The following is a 24,083-nucleotide window of genomic DNA, read 5'->3' as shown; positions in this document are numbered from 1 at the left end:
GGGACGTGAGACGTGGGACGTGCGACGTGCGACGTGAGACGTGAGTGGGACGTGTGACGTGAGTAGGACATGTGACGTGGGACATGAAACGTGAGACATTAGACGTGGAACGTGGGAGGTGAGACGTGAGACGCGAGACGTGGAACATAAAACGTGAGACGTGAGACGTGGAACGTGGGACGTGAAAAGTGTGACGTAGGACGTGAAAAGTGTGACGTGGAACGTGAGACGTGAGACGTGAGACGTAAGACATGAAACTTGAGACGTGGGACGTGAGACGTGGGACGTGAGATGTGGGACGTAAGACGTAAGACGTGGAACGTGAGACGTGGGACGTGAGACGTGAAACGTGGGACGAGGGATGTGGGACGTGAGACGTGGGAGACGTGGGAGGTGGGACGTGGGACGTGGGACGTGAAACGTGTGACGTGGGACGTGAGAGACGTGAGGCGTGAAAGACGTGAGACGTGAGAGACGTGCGACGTGAGAGACGTGAGACGTGAGAGACGTGCGACGTGAGACATGCGACGTGCGACGTGCGACATGCGACGTGCGACGTGGGACGTGAGACGTGAGACGTGGGACGAGAGAGACGTGAGACGTGAGACGTGTGACACGTGAGAGACATGAAACGTGGGACGTGGGACGTGAGAGACGTGCGACGTGAGACATGCGACGTGCGACGTGCGATGTGCGATGTGAGATGTGAGACGTGCGATGTGAGATTAGAGACGTCCGTAAACACTAAACCTTTAAATTTATATTCATAAACTTTAAAACTTACAATTTAATTGAAAATTTTAGAAGTTTAATAAAAGAATTGTTAATGTATCCATAAATTTGTACTAACAAATTTAAATTATACTCTTGTAAAAAATGTATTAATAAAAAGAGATTAAATACATATAAAATTGAAAGAATAAAAATATGAGGGTAAAAGTAATAATTAATGTGTATTTAACACATAAAAATAAAAATTATGAGTATAACAACAATAATTTATATTTATTGAACTCTTAAATGAGCGGAAGGAAGCAGATGATGATCTGAAAAGTTAAACTAAGGATGGACAAAAAATCTAATATTCATTATCTAATCCATTTTTGCTATGATCCAATCCGTTTAATATTCATTTTATTAAAAATTCAATCCATTTTATTGGATTTGGATATCAATCTGATCTACATTTTATATATTTTATGCATTGTATATCCATACTCTAAATCTAGATTTTCAAAATGGATAATCAAAATATTCAATCCAAATTTTCAGTTTATATTTTTGGTTAGGTTCGACTAAAGGTTGAGACGGACTAGCCCAAATTTAGTCGTATTTGATTGAATTAACGTGACCCTATACAAAAATTTGGGTAAATTAGGCCAAATTCTGTCAAGTCGGTCCTGATCGAAATTTGGCCCGGTTGGTCCTGGACAAAATTTGGTTGAGTTCACCCCGACCCAAATTTGACTACATTGGCCTGAGTCGATCTAGACAAAATTTGATTGTATTCGGCCGAGACAATCGCAACCAAAATTTGGCTGTATTTAGCCTAGTTGGCTCTAGTCAAAATTCGGTCGAATTCAATCGAGTTGGCCCCGATTGAGATTTGGCCGAGTCGGCTCTACCCCAAATTTGGTCGTATTCGGCTGAGACGACCTAGGATGAAATTTGGCCGTATTCAAATGAGTCGGTCACGATCAAAATTTGGCCGTATTCAACTGAGTTGGCCACGACCGAAATTCGGCCGGATTCAGTCGAGTCAGCTCTGGTCAAAATTCGATCGTGTTGGCCTCAACCAAAATTTGACTAAGTTGGTCCTGACCTGGATTTGGTCGTATTCGGCAGAATCGATCGCGATCAAAATTTGGTCATATTTAGGCAAGTCAGTCTGACCTAAATTTGACCAAATTCAGTCGAGTTGGTCATGACCAAAATTTGGTCGAGTCGGCACTAGCCCAAATTTAGCCGTATTCGGTCGACTAAGTCCCGAACGAAATTTGACTATATTCAACTTAGTCGACTGTGATCGAAAATTGGCTTTGTTCAGTCAAGTCGCCCCCCGCCGACGAATTTAGTGGAGTCAACCCTGACCAAAATTTGACTGATCAGGCCCTGACCCAAATGTGGTCATATTTGGCCAAGTCGGCTCTGGCCAAAATTTTGTCGTATTAGGTAAAATCGGCCCTGGCCGAAATTCAGTTGAATCCAGTCAAATTCAGTCGAATCCAGTCAAGTCGATCTCGACTGAAATTTTGTCAAGTCGACCTTGGCCCAAATTTGGTCATGTCGTCTCCGACAGAAATTCGTTCGAAAGTCATCCAAGTTCATCCCATGCTGAAATTTGGCATCGTTGGCCCCGACAAAAAATCTACCAAATTCTATGGTGTCAGCCCTGTTGACACAAGTTTTAAAAAATTTAATTTGAATTTATTTTATGAAAAATGGATTTTGGAATTTGAACTTGATCCAAATATTTAGATCTGGATTTAAACTTGATCTAAATATTTGGATCTGGATTTTTAAAAAATCCAATCTACTTTTTTTAGAAAAATGGGTTTGGATCGAAAATCTAATCCAATTATTTGGATCCAAAATGAATGTGGATTGGATCATTAAAAATTCAATCCATGATCATCCCTATTAGACTATCATAAGTCATAACAAAATGATAGGGTAAGCATATTTATAAGTGAGCTTATGTTAACCGATATTCATGGAACTATAAGAATTATCAATAGTAAAGGAACCATTAATCTAGTAATCTTTCAAGTAGTTCAAAATCTTCTTATCTCTTTTGGATTGTCTTAGTCCTTGGGCGTTATCATCATTTTGTTCTTGCTCAACAAAATCAACAACTTGTTGATTATTCTACTTTTATTTAGACTGGTCATCAATTTGTTCAAGGCTTCTAGCATTGTCTTTTATCCTGATATCTTCAGGAGTAGTAATGATATCCTCATCATCATTGTTTCTCCCTGTAAAATCTTTAGAAATGATGTAATTATCCATGACATTGGGAATTCTTCAAAAAACTAAGATCTTGGACCATTTGTTCAATATTTTCAGTGTCACTTTCAAAAGAATTGTAGGAAAAAATATTTTCATAAAACACAACATTTCTACTTATAAAAATTTATCTGGTTTAAACATCAAGAAGGATATATCCTTTTATAACATATCTAAAACCAACAAAAATTGGCACTTACATCACCTTTGATGTGAACAACGTCTTTCTACATGGAGAGTAAAAGAAGTCTATATGACATCTCCACTTAGGCTGAATGTTCCTAAGCAAGGACAAGTTTTTCGCCTGACCAAGTCTTTATGTGGACTTAAACAGGCAATTTAACAGTGGTTTGCAAGACTATTCTCTCTTTTTCTAAATTTTGGTTTTGTCCGATCTTAATCTGATTATTCTCTCTTTGTTCATAAAACTGTTAGCACTTTCACTGTTTTACTCGTATATGTAGATGATGTAATATTAGCCGGAGATTCTATGGATGTTATCACTACCTTCTTCCGATCTATTTCAATGACCAATTCGCCGATTTTTTCACGAAAACCTTTCATCTTACCAATTTCAAGATGAATATTTGCAAGATAGTGATGTTGAGTATTCACCATCATCAACTTCAGGGGAGAGTATGGAAACCTTTAGTTTAGGATTTCTATTTTTCTCCTACAATTATACAATAACTGATTCAATTAATTTTCTAGAATTTTCTGTTTTGTCTATCAAACCTATTTAAGATATAGGCTTTTGTTCCCTTTTGTAATCAATCAAAATACTTAAATATAATAGAAAATAAATGCTTTCTTACTTGTTCCTGACTCTTCTATCTGTTTTCGCTCTTTTTTTACGATACGTTACCTCTCTTCTGTAATGTTCTTCATCTGTTCTTCGTCTGCGGTGACAACAATGATACTAATAGCAAAAAAATCAGGTACAACAAAAAGAGATTATTTTAATTTTTTTTTTAAATTAGTGTGAGTGCATTTAATAAAGATAGGGTGCAGAAGCAAAAGGCTAATTAATAATATACTAGTTGCGTACATAAACAAATAGGTTCGGTTACTTTATAAATCTATAGTACAAATATTAGCTCGTATAGCATGCATTTAAATAGATTTTAGGTTTTAAAAACTTCATTGTCCCTAAAATCCATGGATTATACAAATTAATCCAAAATTAATACAATCAACATTAATAAATACACATCCATACTTATGCAAATTATAGATTAGTCAGATAACAGAGATACTTTTTTTTTTCTTCTGAATACCAAAATCTAATTACGAGTCAACCAGACAATAACTTATAACTATTTATTTATAAATAAATTAAAAGAGGTGAACTTTACTCCGGTCTACAGATTTGAAGACGAAATCGGTGAACCGAACCGGTCCAAAATTTGGAACTAACCATAGAAACGAACAAGAGAAAGAAGAAACGTCAGCAATGGCGATGGCAATGCTTGTGTCTTCTCCAGCTTCAGCTTCACCGCTAACTGCACTCTCTCTCCTCAACCGCCAGCACCAATCTTCAATTTCATGCATTCATCTACCTTCTCTCTCTCGCTCTTCACCGCCATCGCTCTCTCACACCTTCAACCCCCTCAGGTATACCCTACCTTCATTCTCATCTCAATCTCTCTCACACTTTTCTCGTTTCTCACTTAGCTTTTCCGATTTAAGGTCCTTCATCGGTCACCACGGAATCGCTAGCTTTGCCAAATCCAGTACCGGTAACCGAAACGCCGCGTTTCGCATCCATTGTTACGCTCCCGCTCCTCTCCCTCCTCCCAATCTCCGATGGATCTCTACCGTTTCGTCACTGTTCGTGCACTTCCTTTACTTATTCAATCGCCTTATTTATTTATCGTTTATTATATTTTCGGAAATTGAGTTTCATGGAGTTATGTATATAATATTAGCATTTTTAAATAGTATTATATTAATTCTTGTGATTTTTCCCTTTTCGCTTTCTAACGACTGAAAGAAACGTATTATCGGACAATTCTTTATTTCTTTCTTTCTTTCTGATCTTCGATTGATTTTCCAAACGGAATTGTTTGTTCTCGCTGGCGGTAATTTTTCGTGTGTGTATAAAGCTGTGATTCGATTGATGTGCTTTCTTTCTATGCGAAATTATGCTAAAATATTTATATGTGACTGATGGCTGTTCGGGACATTGTTTGTAGGGTTTTGATACTGGCAAAAGGCACTGCGGTGCCGAAATCGTATATTGTTCCGTTGTTTGCGTTGCAAGCACCTGCTGGTGTCGTTGCCTGGATCAAGTATGTCGCTCGTTCTCTTGTTGTGTTTTCTTAGAGAGTTTATATGGTGGAATATTCGACATTCTTTAATTCGTTCAACCAAACTTTGTTGCGTATTATTCTTCTTATCAACGCTTTTTTAAATGGGTCTACTTTCGTACACCAATTGCCAATTGGACATACAGAGGTAGATATGGTGTGTGGACGGCATTCTTGGCACTTCTGATTCGTCTATTCTTCTATATTCCTGGTATGTTCTCTTATTCATCTTGCGTGATAAAGGAAATGTTGAAAGAGAGATGATTTATGATGCAGGGATACCATCCGTGTATTAGGTATAATGTGTATCTGATAAAGCTATACTTATTCTAAAAAATAACAGGATATGTTACATAACATATAATGTCTAAAAATTGTTATAACATAATATATATATATATATATATATATATATATATATATATATATATATATATATATGGGTGTGTGTGTGTGTGTAGAATCCCAATTAAATTAAATCACATTTTTAGACATTTTCAAAATAAACTATAAAGCATTGTAATCTTAAAAGTATCACTAAAGTATCATATAGTGAGTTAAGTTATAAATTAGTGTTTTATAGATTACATACTTTATCGATGAGTATGACTCAAATTGATGTGACTCAAATTGATGCATCTGAGCATCACAGGAGACAGTGGATATTACGTACCTGAAGTGTCAAGATGTATAGCGCTTGTTGAAGTTATTATAAATGTATGCATTGTTTCAGTAACCTCAGGATCGACTTTATATCTTCTCTTTGTATAAATTATGAAACACGAGAAATAAAATCCTGATTGTGGAGTGTAATAAATAGTACAAATAAGTTGTGCATTTCGTGTTTCATACTTATTGAATATTGATTTAAAGAAGGAAAAATTATCTTCTGGGTCTTTTTTATTTTTAGGTGAGCTTGAGTTGCCGTTTCTGGCATTACTCTTGGTTATGATAGCTCCTTATGAGGTTACGAAATTAAGGTAAGCAAGTCCATCTTTTTTAGGACTTTGGGCTGTTGCCTCTTCTACATTTTGCAAAAAGGTAAAATAAAATTTTTCTACATCTTTCTTTGTCAGGCACACAAAAGAAGGTGCTGTGGTTTCATTGTTGATTGCGGTGTATTTGGCTTTCCAGCACTTCTCAAGAACAAGCTTACAGCAATCGTTTGACCAAGGTTCAATTGTTGCCACCTTAGCTGTCATTTCTATCACTGTTGTATCTTTGTTACTTCTGGTCTGAGTTGGATTTTAAATGATACGCCCTAATATGTTGTAAATAAGAACAATCCTTGTTAGAATGTTGATATAAAAAATGTATGGATTATGTTTGATCCTCCATCTTTTACTTTTCACTTGGTAATTCAAATAATGAAGTTGGAATCAGTATTTGGTATTTGTCATAGAAATTGTTTTTAGAACATGTTTATTATCATATTTATCAGAACCAAATTAGACTAATCAGTTTATCCCGTTGAACCATAAAATACTAAAGACTAATCAGTCTTTAAAATGTGTAATAAAATGAATATTGCCTTCGAACTGTGGCAAGTTAAGCATTCACTTATATTGAATTGAATGAGCACATTTAAGTGTAAATATGTTGAATTTGTTATGTCTTATTTAAAATCAAAGTCGTTTGATAAAAACTGCAACTAAAACCATGAAGCCAGTTTGTGTTGTGTGATCACATACCCTGCTCGAATATCTATTGTGAAGTAGATTTTTCCAAAGGATCTGAGCGTCGTGTTATCAAATCTCACCAATAACCTGTTTTAGTCCAAAGGCGATGATTTCAAGTTCTTTAATGTATTTTATTCTGTTTAGTAAATAAAATGGCATGCTGGCTGATATTAATTACAAGGATTTTCTATGGAAGAGTAGCTAATACTGTAGAAAAACTGTCTACTACCTATAAATCCTTTTGGCTTGATCAACTAACAGCCATACATAGATGAAAGGTAGAGGTAATTTTAATTGCAAGACTTGTGGACTCTGACTCCTTGAAACTTTGCAAAAACTGCTGGAAGACGGATTGAATTCCAACACATCACATAAAGAATGACTGGACCTTGTTCATCATCTAGATGTAATTTGCTATTTGAAGGGAAGCCAGCAAGCCACATGTGAGCAACAGCGGCAGGGAATAAAAGGCAGATGTGGCAGCGTTGGGGCTTCCTGTTGGTTCTGAACCAAAGACAGTTGATCCGTCACCACTAGGAACACCAGGAACTGTCAAGCCTGGTTGCGTAGGAGTCATTGGAGTTGGTGGACTTGGTGGACTGACAAATATTGGTGGTGGTGGACTTACGCTGCATTTATAAGATAATATATTAGGATGCATTAGGATTTCACCTTCATTATGTGGTGAAAGAAGAGATATAGGTGCTGCAAATATTCTCACCTTGTTGCCTTGGGTGATGCGAATTTGCAACTCCCACTACCTGTGATGGAATTAGATGTTATTTTCTATATTTATTTGGAGAAGCAAAAGTAACAGACATAAAATAAAGTAGAAATTGTATACAGACGAAGTCTAATCTAATCCCCTTAAAAAAACAACAAAACAAATGAAGCCCGCAATCCTTGGAGTCACAAATTAATGCGAAAACAATAAGCTAAGCACACGGATCAAATTCTGAAGACATTCATGATTTATCCCTTACTGAGAAAGGGGTTCAACAGTGGCTGGACCTTCAGCAGTAACTGAAAGAAGAGTCATTATTACTCTAGTTGGTTACTTGGAAGGGTATTCATTACTTCTAATAAATAAAACCTAAAGTTTTGTGAAATGAAGTCAGTTGATGCGTTGCAGATTGCTCCACAGATGAAAGTATAAGTTCCTGGACCGGTAAGTTATGCGTACGGAGATACCGTAATTTAGAAAATCTTATTATAGGCATGTCAAGATGTTTAGTTAAATTTTTTAAAAAACTAGAGCTGGAGATGGGGTAATCCAACTAGTGGGTTATAGGTGCTTGTTGAAGTCCTTAAACTGGCTCTCGTGTTCTAGAAAGTTCCATAAGAATCCACATTTTATATGAAAAAATAGTGATTTCAGCTATCCAAAAGCTGTACCCGAAATTCCCAACGGATCTGAGATATTGGTTGCCTGATGATATTCATTGGATGGATACTTGATATGTACCGGAGACTACATGTTACCCTTGCTGTGCAGACTCAATTTTTTATGCAAATTTTATATGTCGATTTTAGGACACGTAAAATGTTTTACATATCATGACCACAAGCAAGAAAATGATGACAAGAGGATAATTGTGGTTTTAAGTTGGAAGAAATTCTTACTTGGATCATTGCTTGTAAGCGACGCCGTCCCTCCGAATACACAACTAGTAGGTGCTGGATTCTTCTGGTAGTAGTCGTTGAATGCATAGGAAGCATGATCACGGACAGTGTTGGGGTTATAACAGCTTGCTCCTGGTTGTATTTGTGAGCAGTCTGCACCTCCATATCCACAAGCATAGTCAAGAGCAACCTGTAGAGCAGTGTCTGAAGCTCCTTGGTTAGCGACACACCATTGACCACCTGATGATGTAGGAGTAGTCGGGGTTGGTGTTGTGGGGGTTGTGGTTGGGGTGGTTGGGTTTGGGTTTGGGTTTGGGTTTGTGTTTGGAGTGGTTGGATTTGTGTTTGGGGTTGTGGGGTTTTGTCCTGACATGTCAGGTGGTTGAGGGTTTGTAGGGTTTCCCATATACGGATTTCCTGTGTCTGGATCTGTGGGATTGACGATTGGAACATCATCCAATTGAGTGCCCAATTCCGAAGATGAGAATATTTCTTGGTTTTCGTTAATCGTTAATATTTTGGCTGTTCCTAAACCTGAAAAAGGAACGGTAACTTAATGCTTCAGTAGGACAAATGAGAATAACCATGCTGAAACTGAACTGGTCAATTGATATCAGATAACCCCATTTTTTTTCTCTATATTTGCCACTGAAGGTGACGGGTATATGTGATTCTTGGACTCACGTTCATTCAATAATTATGTGATGCACATGAGCTAGGTATATACCCTTTCTAAAGCTACTGCCAATTTGCAAATTGCGCCTAGTCAAGTTCATTACAGTAGTGCCTAATAAGAGTGCATGCATGACTAACATCTCTTAGGTTTGGAAACTGTCATCATTTGTGCCTGAAGATAAACTTCGATCATGTTTTCGATTGATAAATTCTATCCTCAAAATCAAACGGCTCTTAATAATGAAAGTTGGTTTATGCATGTAGAAAAAAAGCTAAGTAAAAAAATCTTCCTTATTAATGTTACCTGAACCATAGAAAAGACACAAGGAGAATAACAGGAGGTGGCAGCTTCTAGTACCCATTACTGCAGGTTGGCTTGTGCTTAGATTGCGGGTGTTTCCTTCTTGTTCTGGGGAAATGTTTACGCGGTAAGATTTATTAAACTAGGCCAGCACCTTGTCCGTTCCTGTGAAGAGGAATTTCATTACATGTTTTTATATTTTATATATGAGAAAATGTCGAAGAATCATAGCTTTCTTGGATCAAAGAGAGAAGGAAGAATATAAGCAAACTTGAGAAAGGAGACATGGGATAGTTGAAATAAGCAAGCAAGAGAAGGTGCAAACTGAGGGGGGAAAAGGTGCATGGCTAAGGAAAAAGGTGAAAGAGTGATCTGATGCTTAAGAGGTGCAATATTTATATAACTTATGTGACGGTGACATCTCTGCAACGTCCTTTCTCTTTTATGCCACTCTTTTCTACTGTTTCATGGGACTGAACCCAAAAGTAAAGCCTGAGCAAGTGGTTTTGCCTTTCAGGTTTGTAATGAAGAAAGTTGTCTCCCTTCTATTGTTTTTTTTCCTCCACCGCTCAACACAAAAACTCATTTTCTATTCTCTGAATAACTAGTTTCTCTATTTTGTTTTCCAAGTACGATTCCTTTCCTAAGAAACTCAAGTTATTATGCTGCTGCTTCTGCTGCCTTGTTCAACAAGAACTCAGGATAGTCTTGTCATGCGTAAGCTTCCTTGTCTCAACTATGTTGCCTATTCTAACCCAAATAAGTTCTCTATTGCATAACTTCTATTACTTCTGCTATAAATAATATCATGCAATTAAATAAATAAAAAAGACAAGTATATCAAATTCCCAAATGTAACAATATTAACAACTCACTTGCAATAGTCTAGAATTAGAGAGAAGTATGGCTGTAACGCTATCAAGTTTAACTAGATACAGTGAAAGAATAGAATGAATTACATTATACTTTTATCAACTATAAGGGCTACCAAAAATGTAACCAACGGTTTTATCAGAAATGGTTTATTAAAAATTTACACGTAGAATCGTGTAAGATTTCGTAAAATGTCTTTCTCATCTTTAGCATTTTTCTTGTTGTCCACGTAATAATAAACATGGAAGGGAAGATTTGTGTTAGGAATTTGCAAAAAATCACAAGGGAAATTTCATAAAGACTACAATATAAGTATTGCAGCAAAGAATTCATTTTGAAGAGGGTATGCATTTTGTAAATAGAAAGTCAATAACAAAATGTCAATTATAAGCATGCAAACAGAACAGAAATAGGAGATTGATTTTGGAATATGTTTTATTAACAATAAATAAAGAAAAGGAATAAGTTACTATTCATAATAAACAAATAGAGTAGTTGTGTTTTATTAACGTGTCTACTAAATACTACCATCGTCTTCTTTTTTTTCTCGATGAATACAAAAATGCTATATACTTAGACTTTAGAAGAAGGATTTTTTAAAACATATATTTACAAATGCAGAAAAATAAATATAAATTTGTAAAGATATCTTAAGAATAAAACAGAGAATTTCTTTAAAAGTAAAAGCTAACAAACTTGTTTTGAGTCAGAATAGGAAGAAAATTACTACAAACGCAGAGCAGAGGAGACACTGAAGTTGTTTTACTCGAACCTTGGTAGTGTTGTGTTCTCATTTTTACACGAACATGTGATTTATATGCTCAGACTCTGAAATCATTATTACTATAATTAAATGACAAATTTATGACTAATACACTTTCAAATTGTTCTTAATTAACTTCAAAAAATCGAAAATTTAATTTCAAGTATCCAATTATTTAACTTTGAGTGTTTTATCACTTATGGGTTATCAATTTTCAATTGAATTGAATCATCAATGGAGACAATATGATATCTGTTTTTGTCACATAGACGTGGCACTTCTAAGATTTGATGTGAAATGGCATGTAACTTCATTTATACCATAAGAGATTCTCCTACAATTTCTTTTTTCATTTCATCTTTTTAAGTAATATTTTTTAAATTAAAATAATTACTGTATTATTTTTATTTTTTAATAACTATAAATTTAAATTAATTATTTTTTAAAATTAAAATAAATATTTTATCATTTAATATTTTTAAATATACAAGTCTCATCCATGTAAACTGAAAACATAATAACAAATATCTTATGTTATTAACTATCCTTTTCAAATGAAAGGTTTGATGAGTGATGAGTGGCTTCTTGTCACGCGACTTTGACTTTTTCAATGCTAATTATATATCAAAACATAATTTCATTCACATACTATTTGGTAAATCTAAAAATTAATGTTTAAACCAAACACAAATAAGGTTTTTGAGACTCAAAAATACTTTTGATGTTATGTAAGTTTTATTATTTTATAACCATTGAATTCGGGTGTGTTTATTTTGGATTTTAAATAAATAAGGCTTATTTTGAGTTGAGAATCACTAAACGAAATTATTCTTAAAAAATGTTTATTTTAATTTGGAATATAAAATAGGTTTTGGATTAATTACTTCAGAATTTATGATAATAGTGTAATTTTATAGATAATTCAATTCATACTTAATAATCTTATAATGATGGATTGTACTGTTTATAACAATTTTCTTTCCAAATCACATTCAACATTTTCGAAAAAATTAACTAAAAAAAATAATTGAGAAAAAGAGTCCTTTAAAAAAAAGGTTCATTTTGTAATAATTTATTATTTATAATAAGTTTAATTGTTGCTTTTTAAGATTTATACTAATATCTTGTTCTTGTAATGATTCTTTGTTTTAAAAAATCATAACCACACTTTAAAAGATGATTGGTTATAATTATTTCTTTGAAAGATTTTTCGTCGGGAAAGAAACTCAGATCACACCATAGAGGAACCCCATTAGTTAGACTTATTTTCTTTCATTTTAAAGATCCTTATTTAATAATCTTAATTTTTGGAGACTTGTTTAGTTGAATTAAAGTTATATATATATATATATATATATATATATATATATATATATATATATATATATATATATATAAATGGAGAGCTCATATTTAGAATAAAAAAGAGAATAACAAATATTTAATGTTTATTTTCGTTTATTTAAAATTAAAATAATGTTATATTAAATATTTTCCATTGAACTGTTACAAAATAACTTTTATTGGTTTTCCAGTTTTTTAACCATTTTTGTCCAAGTAGATTTTGTAAGTTATGTGAATCAATCACTTTACTTATTCATAGGTTTTTGAGTCTGACAGGCCTTTCGATACAATTTTCAAAATACGGTTTTGAATTGTATAAAAAGCTATCTCGATGTAAGAAATGAACAAAATCATATATGATAACTAAGGCACGAAAATTAAATTAACGCCACGTTTCAACGCTGATGCAAGGGACTTCTCTTGTTCACATCAGAAAACTGAAGAAATGACATACAAAATAGTGAAAGAAGAAGCATAAGTTATTTGCAATTTCTATTTTCATCATTGTCAATATGTACGAGTTCTTTATCCATGAAGTGGCATTTTCAATGTGCTTAAACAATCAACTAATTGGTTCTGATACAATTTAATATTGAGAGGTAAGGCAAAAATAGAAACATGGTATCAAAAGATTCATATAGAAATGTATAACAAAGTTTCTCTTTGTTAGTATGTATTAAACCCAACTCACTTCAGTGCTGCACTGGCTGCTTGAATGCAAACTCTTGCATGCTTCATAGGTCATTTCTTCTCATGTCAAATCCACTATACACTTTATCTTCCACGGAACACTTCAAATCTTCCAAGCCAATCTTGGGTGTTAAGCCAATGTATGTTAAATTAAATGTCCTTGTTGGCTAGGTACACCTTTCATGCATATATATTAATCTGAAACTCTTGAGATATATATGGCAACTTCCAGAAGCAGATTCTTCAAAAGTTTCAAATTAAATGATAAATCCAAAGCAAAAGAATGCATTGGAATACCAAAGAAACTGCTTTATCCCTGTTGAGGCATACTGCATTTTTTAAGATGTTGGCTGATATCATCCAATGCTGCAAAATGGGGCTCAGATCACGTTCCATATTACAACTTTTGACCACGCAGGTGAAAAAGAAAAGACGGGAAAAAAATTGTACCAGGAAGTTTCTGGAAGTCAGGCTCTATTCCATTGCCATTTATATCCTTGTGATGTGGTGTTACATACTTCCCGACAGTGATAACCACACCAGACCCATCGTCAAGCTCAAATACAGATTGGATTAGACCCTGTTTGAAGCATTGCACATTAAAGTGTCAAGAAGAGTTTGTGTGAGAGAAAAACCATTGCAAATATAACAAGTCAGTTATAGATATTTATACGATTTTCCTCTATTATCTTCCCTTTAGTAAGAGAAGCAGACGAGAAAAGAAACCCGTTTATAGAAGCAGATAAAATGTTGCACTGTCATCGTGGTGCTCCTTCAAAAAATATATACACCTTAAAAGAAAGCTAACGTGTGTTTAATAGAAAATGCATTCAAATGCACGGGAATTTCAGAACAAAAGCATGCAGATAAAGTCTACATGGTTTGAACCATACAGCACCGGTGGAAAAAAAAAACATCATAGATTTATGAACCTTGCCATATGTCCGTTTTCCAACGAGAACAGCTCTACAATTATCATGAAGTGCAGAAGCAACCTGAAATAAGCACAACACCAATTGTGTCATCATAAGAAGAGTGAAAAATCAAACAAATATATTAAGAAACTGAGCTTCGTACTATTTCACTTGCGCTGGCAGTTTTGTCATTTACTAAAACCTGCAAGGGTTCAAACCAAAAAGGATTATAAGCATTGCCATCATGACGGGAAAACATGTAATTATACACTCAAACATATAAGATCTCAACTTATTTCAAACTTTTAGCTAGTCAAGTGCAAGGGGTAATGAAAATGTCCATAAAACTAGAGCATAATCTCAAATCTGAGACGTTCTTTAACTTATTTATTTACAATGAATTGTGGAACATTTTAACTATCAAGCCATCACTGAGCAAGATGTTTTGACCAAATGATGTCATTGAAGTATTGGATCCAATTAAAATCCATTTTTTCAATAAATCCCTTTCGAACAGTTTCCCAAGTATTTTTCTTAGGGGTCCAAACAAACAAAAATAAAGATGGAATAGTAATCGAGGGAACGTTAGTATTAATCACTGACAAAAAGAAATTACAGGAGATGATCCCACTGAGAGCTGAGCTCCTATCAGAGAGGCTAATGCCCTCTGTCCACAACAAAATTATATTATTCTGGTACCCCACTCTCATCACAATTCCCGTATCTACCCTAGTTCCCCTCTCACATTCTTGGTAAAACAGTTATGAACCCTTCTCTTCATACCCTTGTTTCTCCTAGAACAGTCCACATTGAGCCACTCTCCTATTTCCAAGCACACACAACCAATCCAACAATATTAGACTTGTTCTCAAGTCTCGGCTGGGGAAATTGACTTTTAATGCTGAATCCCTCTTCCCAAGTTGCATCTTCCATGCTTTACCCATTCAATTGGATGAGCAATTGAATAACAGATTCTCCACCTTCTATGATGCACCTCCTAGCCAGACTATTTCAAGTTCAAGTGGCAAAACATTGTCACTATCCAACTCTGAGGGTAGCGTCTCCTCCACACTGGTATATCTTGAGTGGGCCCCTTGTGGTATCTCATGAAATTCCTTTATCATCTCCAGAATCCTCCGTAAGAAAATTGAAGACAACACAAATACACCCTCATACAAAAGAGTACCTCTCTTGATTAGAGGAACCAAGTTTAGATGGATTTCCCTTCAATCCATCAATGATAGATAGCAACTTATTCTCACTGTACACCTCTACTCTCCGGTCCTGATTTGCGTTTGTCAAACCTGTATCCCAAAAGCTTGGCCCAATTCAAATGGATCATAGCCTTTCAAAGTTCAACACAAACTCACCTTCATGTCAGGGTAGTTCCCTAAGTATAGAAATAAACTTCAACAGACACCAACCTATAGGATTTTTGTCGAGCATCAGCAACTAGACCTTCTTCATTGATTGACAGAACTTACCCAACGCTAAATCCAAGAGCGTCATTGTTGGCTACCTAGCAGAAGCAATGCCACTCAAGGTTCCAATGACTATAGACAACATCTCAATCAACTTCTTGTACTTCTCCTTATCACGAGTTTGCAAAGTAAGGTATTCTTAATGCCTCGACCTAATTTCCAGTGCTGCAGCCTTGGCGTCCACGTTTTAAAATTAACTCTGTATTCTTAATAAAAACACTTGAATTCAAAAGCTTATTTCCCAAAATCTACAAAAAAGCATAAACTGAGCACTGTCTCTGAAAGTACCAATTATGAACCTTCAATAGTAAGGTGAAAGATATTTACTCAAACGGTTCAAACAAATCAATGACCCATCATAGATAACATATCCATCATTGTTTTCAATAACAGTAAATTCCGATAACCCTCAATGTGTTTGCACTCAAATCATTACCTATCAATATCATACATAGCATATCTACCATATAGCTTCATACGTTTAAGTCCACAAAACTAGAGTACTAGACCCCTGAGTTAGTTCAATCTATTTTCCCCCAACAAACAATAACAATATTGGGCAATCTGGCCTTATCTTAATAGGTTAATATAAAACATGCGTTATTTTTCCTGTTGAACAAATCTCAAGTTTTTATCTTCTCCTGTATTTAAAAGAGAAAAATCCACAATAAATAAATGAATTGTAGGTGTTTTGCTGTCTTTTGTATTTTGGAAGGTGTCATTTGTAATTTCTAAGGTTCATGTTACCAAAGTTCATCAAATTGGCATCTAGAGTCACCATTTATCAGTCAAATTATAAATAATATCGTCAAAGAAATGTCCTTGAACTCTTCCTGTCCCGATGATAAACCAAAAAAGAAATTGAGAAGTAGAATAATTTAATTCAAGGTCAATTCAATGATAGAAAGTAAGATATAGAAATGTGTTTACAACAACAGGAGCCTGAATCAATGGTGAAGTATCTGAAACGATAGTCTTCTGCAACTGAGGATCTCTTCCAACAGTGTAGATCACCTGTCATGAAGGCATTAGAAAAAAAAAAAGCTAAGATGTTCAAAAGAACAGTTGAATAAGTATCACAACGTAGCAGACCTTTTTATGATCAAGGTTTCCTACAGTATAATAAAATAAAGTAACAGCTATATACACAATTTCTAACGCTGAACTGAGTTCATGCGATAGAAAATAAATATTGAAAACAAAGTAATCAGAACAGGATGCCAAAGCAATTGAAGTGCCTAGAAAAAGCCTTTTACCATTATACAATCACACCAAGAATAATCAAGTCCTTTGCTCTGCTAGATGAACTATATAATTATTAACAATAGTAGTAATAATAATAAAAATAATAATTATAATTATAAGAATGACAATAATAAATGAATAAATAAAAGAGCAAATCAAAGCATACACAATTCAATTATGGTTCATGTTTTATTCAGAATTCAAAAGCAAATATCAAGCCTTGGACAAGCTGGAAATAATAACAACTACAACAATAATAATAGGCTAAATTGGAGTATACACGCTTCAAACTTGACGTATGTTCGGATGAGATGTTAGAATTTGAAAATAAATAAGTAATCCCCAAATGTGATCTCCTCATTATGCAAGAAAAGGGGTGGGGCATGGGACCCCACTTGTAAACCAATAAATATCTAAGAAAAAATTATCATGTGACTTTCACATGACACCAAAATTATTACAGGAAAAAACACAGATCATAAAATAAAAAAAATAAAAAACTTAAGGATAAAAACATGTTTTAACCTCATTATATCGTTTTGGGGAAAAACAACATTTAAGTGGATACCTGACATAATACACCTCATTGATTTGTAACTTCAAATCATTGTTTTGGGCGTCAAATGATAATTCTATTAAATATTAGATGTTGCCTCTTATGGTAGAGTGTTTTCCCCATAAAATGTGAAGGAAAGGAGCTTGTTTGCAACTTTTCAAACCCTAAGGTATAATCATCGAGTACGCATAAGTTCAAGGAGGTTAGCAACAATTTACTCTTGATCAAAACTGTTACAATCAGTAAGGGGCACAAAACTGACATACCGTATCTCCTTCATTTAAGAAAAGCTTTGCAATTTCAATTCCAGCCTGAATAAGTTAAAAGTTGCAACAAATTAGGCAATTTAAAGGCAAATAAAAACTATAATTAACAGAATGCAGGCATCATTGATCTTGTCATCTTAAATTTAAAAAAACAAGAGAACAGAAATTCTTTTACGGTGCCACAATATCTTGCAAAACGCATGTGTTTACATAGGCAAACAGACAAATATGTACAAACAAGTGAAAAGACACAAATTCAATTTGTTCACAATAAGAGACTCAAAAGTAAAGAGCTTCAAAGCTCTAAATCAGTTCTTAAATTCTGCTATGGTAAACATACTTAAACATCTCAAATTCAAAATATATGCAGATTTATGTTCAAGCTATATGTTGGGCCCTGCTAAAAAAATGGAGTCCATCTCCCGACAGAAATTATTTAATGATGGGCTACTTGATCCATTATTTGTGCTTCTTACTGATTATTAGGTATGCAGTAAAATATTTTAGTATAGACATTAACCAGATTATCATGTTATGTGAATTTTTTGAAAGTTATAATGATGGGATATGTCCAAGCCATATACTTCATTATAATGATGGAATCACTCGCACAATGACAGAGATTTGCAAATAAATTTTCTGAAAACTGAACACTGATTTCTGTGTTTCATTGACAAAAATATCTAGAGGATTACAAGTTGCCAGCACTCAGCCTGTAAATATCATGTATGTAGGAAAGGTAAATAGGGATATATGGAAAAACAACCTGTACTAGCCCACCAAGATTGTCTCTAAGATCCAATATGAAATATGAAGCACCCATGTCTTGAAGTCGCTTCATTGCTGCAAAATACATTATTTGTTCTGGTGTCATGTATAAGAAACTGGAAATAACTAAGGAAAGTCCACGGGTAACAGTACCATACCCATGAATATAAGGATCCAGAAAAGTGGTAGCTTTCATTGTTTAACTTTCTTTTAACAATATATGGTATTCATTCTTACATGAGCTACATAGCCCAGATAAATTTTTAAACTACTGACAAAATAGGGCAAATAAAACCCCCTCCGCAGATCAATGTCAAGTTAGTTATGCAAAAGTTGCTATTTAGTGACAGAGGACTGCTAATTATTTTTCCACTGCTATTGAAATAAAAATACATAAGCATAAGCAAAAAAATGTTTCTTATTGAGATAGTATCATTATTTTAGTTTGAAAAAGAAACAGACATGAAGCTAAGAAAAACTGACCAATGACTAAATCTTTTCTGGCCAATGCATTGAACTCTTTGAGGCGTATGTACCCAACAGGAGTAACACCATTGTCCAATTGTTCCAACCGATAAAAGACTGGTGTACGAGCAACAAGTTGCCGCTGAACTTCTATTGATTCGACAGGTCCACAGTAGCCATGCTTGACCTGACAGTAGTAATCCAAATATTAAATTAGAACATCAAACATTATTAATTTCAAAAGAACAAAGGCTAGAGCAGGTACCAAACTAACTTGGAATTAGAATCCAAAACCTGAATAGTCACAGATGTTCCACTAGGACCTTGCAAAAGGGATGATACTTCAAATGCTGATTTTCCCTTTACCTCCATGTTATTGACAGCCAAAATTTCATCCCCCTGGCGAAGAAGAAAAAAGATGAAGGAAGCTGTAGGAATTTGTGTCTGGACTACACAACAAAATCCATTTTGTATAAGCTCTATAAATAATTATAGGATATTTTATTCCTGTATACATGATATGATATGTCTATAAATAATATTCTAATAAATCTTAATCTAATTAGATATTCCTATAATGATCCTAATTAAATAAGGAAATAAATCAGAATATAAAATAAGAATAAATTCTAACAGTTTTCAGCAAATTCAACATGGCATCAAAATGGTACCATCCTCCCAACCTGTTCTGTCACCATTCCGCTTTTAAGTTCCTCACAACAACAAAAATACTCTGATAAAAAATTAGTCACTTTTTTCAATGTTACTCGTATTTCTAGTATGACCGCCACCATTGCATCATGACCTAATTTGGTTTGCCACCAGCAGTTGTTCACCATGGTCAGACATTTCTATTGACACACCCAATGCCCGCCACCCTTCAATGATCCCAGCTTTTTCTAGATGCTCCGCCCTCCAGAAGCATTGATCCCGACTTTTGCCAAATGCCCTAGTCCCGGCTTTGTCCCACATGCACTAGATCTTATAGAATGCATTGGCATTGTCTCTATTCCAAAAATTCATTTTTCAAGTCTAAACATTTTAGGTCTCTAACAATACTAGTTTGAAGCTTTTAAATGTGATTTTGAGAAGGGCAGACCTGTTTTGCTTGCCATGAATTGCCGCAGATCATGTCAGCTATTTGGCAAAGCTATTTTTATCACCAACTTCTCCAACATCTCAAGTAGTTTTTTCAACTATTGTTTGGGGTGGATCTCAATTTTTATGTTTTTTATTTACAATTTATGGGAAAGTGATTACTTTCTTGTAACAAATTAAAGTTTAGTACGCTTCAGCGTCAAAGCAGAGTATCAGAAATATAACAAATAACAAAAGATGTTAACCTATATTTCTAACATAAACCCAAAATAGTTCTGTGTGCCTACCCCATTTGCAATAGGAGATAGTGAAGGGCAGAGTTTATGCTTATAAATGGTAAAGGCGGGGAAGGGAAATTGTTTTGAATGGTCAAAAGAACCAAAAAAATTTGTTCACCTATTTCTACCTAGTAGTATACTGACTACAAATACTCTTGCAAATAAAAAGAAATATATTATACTCTGTTTGTAGAAGTAATGAATATGATAGATTGCTTATGTAGCAATTATAAATGCATAGAATGCTTAATGTAACATATTTATCTCATTGACAAAAAAGCACAAAAGCAAAGACAAGCGCTGTCGGTGCAGATTTTTGAATGTGCAAATGATGATTTGAAGATTCACAAATTTTGAAGAATGTCCATCAACTCTGTCTACCTGTCTAACACCAGCAGAATGAGCAGGACCGTCCAGTATAATTCCCAGTACTTCCAGTCTGAAGTTTCCATTTTCATCAGGAACTTCCTTGAGGTTTATTCCAACTCCAGTCATGTCATACCTCGCCATCTTGGAGAACTTTCAACAGTGGGAAAAGTTCGCATGCAATTCAATAAGAAACATGAGAAGCACGGCAGTAGAAATCACCAGTCTATATAATCATACATAATTAAAACAAAGAACAGTGAAGAATAAGATAATACAAAAAACACATCACTAGTTTCTTATTCTCTCCAATAATATGCAAGGGAAGCAATATTTTTGAGGATTACATGTTTTGGAAGATGTGTATGTGATTTGTGTGCTATTAGTTTTTCTTTTAAACAATATACTAGCTTTCATCCTAAAACTAATTGCATTACGTGAAGTTGTCCAACATCTATAGAAATTGCATCCAAGAATTGAGGCAAATCATGTGGCACTTTCACCTATTGCTCCAAAACCCGTACTAACTAATGATATGACAAAATAACTAATGATATGACAAAATCGTACATATAACTTATAAGTGAGTACAATCCTCATCTTGTAAGAATAGTTTTTCAGATATATCAGGCTCAAACCCAAATTTTATGATAGTATCAATATCTAGTTGTTGTCGGGCTCATTGTGTCACCTAAGACCAATAATAAACCAAAGCAATTCAAAATTAGTGTGAGACTATTTTAACCGAGTCGCTCATGAGTTTGAATCGAATCAACTACTTGCTAAAAGAGGTTCTCGAGTTGAGTTTTTCACTTAAATACATTCTTATTAAATCGAGTTTGGTTTAGCTCAACTCAGTCATTTCCAGCCAACTACATGCAAATGTCCAGGCTTGCTATTATAATGCCCGAAGTGCTCATTTCACATTAACTTGTTATATGACCGTGAACAATAGGAGGCAACTGTGAACTTGTTAGCTAACTTTAGCTTTTGGTATTGAATTGTGCCCATACTCATTCTAAAAAGCCCCTCTACGTATCGGACAGGTGATGGCAGAACATGGAGAAGGGTGTAAGCGATGTGTCATCAAGTTAGATTGCATATCAAAGCAAAATGACCTTGAGTGAAGTTACCTATAAAGTATATAAGCAACAGCACTCCAATAACTGAATCCGACAACACTAATACTACCGTCCAACAAATGACCCATGCAAAATTGACGAACAAATTACCTCATCAGGGGAGAGAAAGCGCGTATAAGGATCGCCCAAACCGGAGAGCATTCGTTTGATGATTTGGTGCGCCTTCGACCTCGTCTGAATGGAATTGCTCAAAATAGCTTCTCTCTTCAGCTGGAACCGACAAAGAAGCGCTGTATCAGCATCAACAAACCATAACGCAGTAGTAACAGACACTGCGTGCGAGAGTATTATCAGTATGAGTAGTTGAAGTCTGTTACCTGCCACGTATCCTGAGACCAGCGGTGGCGACCGGTGTCGAGGAAGGTGTCGTTGACAATCTGCCACGCTTCCTCGACGAGGCCCTGGTTAGTGACAACCTCGGGAGCGGTTTGGAGCGTCTCTTGCGGAGGCTGGTGGTGAGGACACGGTTGGGAAGGGAGTTGCAGTGCGGAGACGGAGGGGAAGGAGAAGAGGAGGCCAAAGGAGAGGGCGGCGCCGAGGAGAGTGTTGCGGAGGGGAAGATGATGTTTGGAGAGAGTTGAAGGCGGTGGTTGCGATGGCGGCGGCGGCGGCGAGAGTTTGAGACAGAGATAGCCACTCATCTTCACTCACATTCTCTTAGTGAAATGTGTTGGCGTTGTTCTCTTCTCTTTAATTAGCTCATTACTTGTTTAGAAAAGAATGCATGTAGAGTCACCCGTTACGTGATCCATAGGTGGATCCCACTCTCATCTCCTACCTAACCAACACCCCAAAACACAACCAAACCAAACACCGCAAAATGCAATGCAAACCCTCTTCCTAATTTTGTGGATTATTTAATGTATTTGTGTTACTTTCTCTGGATTTATTTAATTTCATTTTCAAAAACATTTCACCCTACTTTTTTTTCTCTTAGGATATGAAATATGTTAATTTTTGTATGAATGTAGAATTTTGTCCATTCAGTGCTAATTTGACTAGTACTATAATCATTTAACATATAAATATTTTGATAGAAAAATTATTCTTCAATAAACTCATCATCACACGTACGCAACAATTCAATAATTATAATAACTTATTGGATCATACACCGAAACTCACCTAAATTAAATTCAAACTTTTTACAGCGAAAAAGGTTAAGAATCAAAAATAATAATAATTAATGTGTATTTAATTCTTTAAAAGTATAAGTATTTTTTTAAATCATTGTCAACTTTGTATGATATTAAAAGTGAATATATTGATATTATTGAAAATGCATTTTTATACCGAGTAAGAGTGATTGTATTAATTTTTTAAATGATCGTTTTTCGGATATTTGTATATCTAAAATGGTTATAATTTTTTCACATAGATAAATGTTATATTATATTGTTAGTTCTATTTGGATAAATATTAATTTAAATGTTATTGATGGGGAAAACAATAACAAACAATATACCAGAGAATGCAGCGGATATAATTTCCCCTAACTTGCAAGAATCTATGAGGAGCAATAATCAAAGAGCAGCAATAATAAACCACCAAAAGCACAAATAAAGGCACCAAGATTTTTAACGTGGAAAACCCCTCAAATCAAGGGTAAAAACCACGAGTCGTCCAGACCAAAGAAATAGCTTCACTATGATCAACAAGAGTACAAAAGAGTCTTAATCAATAGCACAAATTAGTGCCAACACCCAACCAAATAACAAAGCAACAAAGCTTTCAAATAGAGAAGAACAAGAGAGGAAAACCTCTGCAAATCACTGCTGCAGTGCGAAATTAATATCTCCCAACTCAGACCTCGTATCAAAGATCCGACCGGTCAGAATGAAGAGCAATGAGTTCCGAACCTGCTGTAAAAATTTCAGCCCGATCCAACGGTGAACGAATCCGCAACGCCGAATTTACTGCGACAGCTCTATGAAAAACGTGAACAGAATTTTCCCTCTACCTCTCCCTCTATGTGTTAGGGCTTTCAGTGTATTCTGACTCTATTGTTCTGCCTCTCTCTTTATTTTATAGCCTCCTCTCCACTAGGTTTAAGTGAGACATGGGCTTCTCAAATTTTGGGCCTTTTCTCCACATAGGAAGGGAGCCCAATACCCAACAAATCTCCCCCTCACAACTATGTGGAGATAACCGCCAAACCGGCGATCTCACAACAAACTTCAAACTTTCCTCTTGGCAATGCTTTAGTCATCATATCAGCACCATTATCATCTGTATGAACCT

General features: G+C 35.0%; 3 protein-coding genes across 3 annotated transcripts; 1 reads left to right on the top strand and 2 right to left on the bottom strand.

The window, feature by feature from the left end:
* Positions 1-3,904: 3,904 nt before the first annotated feature.
* LOC114175000 (cold-regulated 413 inner membrane protein 1, chloroplastic-like) lies at positions 3,905-6,652 on the top strand. Its single transcript, XM_028059751.1, has 7 exons — positions 3,905-3,944; positions 4,374-4,620; positions 4,696-4,836; positions 5,202-5,297; positions 5,462-5,526; positions 6,226-6,295; positions 6,392-6,652. Exons 1-7 carry the CDS (start codon positions 3,920-3,922, stop codon positions 6,552-6,554), a joined length of 807 nt encoding a protein of 268 aa, XP_027915552.1. The 5' UTR covers positions 3,905-3,919; the 3' UTR covers positions 6,555-6,652.
* Positions 6,502-9,766, bottom strand: LOC114174999 (PLASMODESMATA CALLOSE-BINDING PROTEIN 2). Its single transcript, XM_028059750.1, has 4 exons — positions 9,597-9,766; positions 8,618-9,151; positions 7,716-7,755; positions 6,502-7,623 (listed from the first exon to the last, which is right to left on the bottom strand). The coding sequence occupies exons 1-4, from the start codon at positions 9,652-9,654 to the stop codon at positions 7,395-7,397; spliced, it is 861 nt and encodes a 286-aa protein (XP_027915551.1). The 5' UTR covers positions 9,655-9,766; the 3' UTR covers positions 6,502-7,394.
* Positions 9,767-13,052: 3,286 nt separating this feature from the next.
* LOC114178289 (carboxyl-terminal-processing peptidase 1, chloroplastic) lies at positions 13,053-22,655 on the bottom strand. The gene is made up of 12 exons (XM_028064110.1): positions 22,160-22,655; positions 21,933-22,052; positions 20,716-20,853; positions 19,253-19,357; positions 18,977-19,145; positions 18,492-18,568; positions 17,726-17,770; positions 16,589-16,672; positions 14,341-14,379; positions 14,196-14,258; positions 13,714-13,843; positions 13,053-13,629 (listed from the first exon to the last, which is right to left on the bottom strand). Exons 1-12 carry the CDS (start codon positions 22,481-22,483, stop codon positions 13,574-13,576), a joined length of 1,350 nt encoding a protein of 449 aa, XP_027919911.1. The 5' UTR covers positions 22,484-22,655; the 3' UTR covers positions 13,053-13,573.
* Positions 22,656-24,083: the final 1,428 nt, after the last annotated feature.

The sequence above is a fragment of the Vigna unguiculata genome, chromosome 3 (assembly GCF_004118075.2).
Source record: "Vigna unguiculata cultivar IT97K-499-35 chromosome 3, ASM411807v1, whole genome shotgun sequence".
NCBI lineage: Eukaryota > Viridiplantae > Streptophyta > Magnoliopsida > Fabales > Fabaceae > Vigna > Vigna unguiculata.
This window is presented reverse-complemented; position numbering and strand designations above follow the sequence as displayed.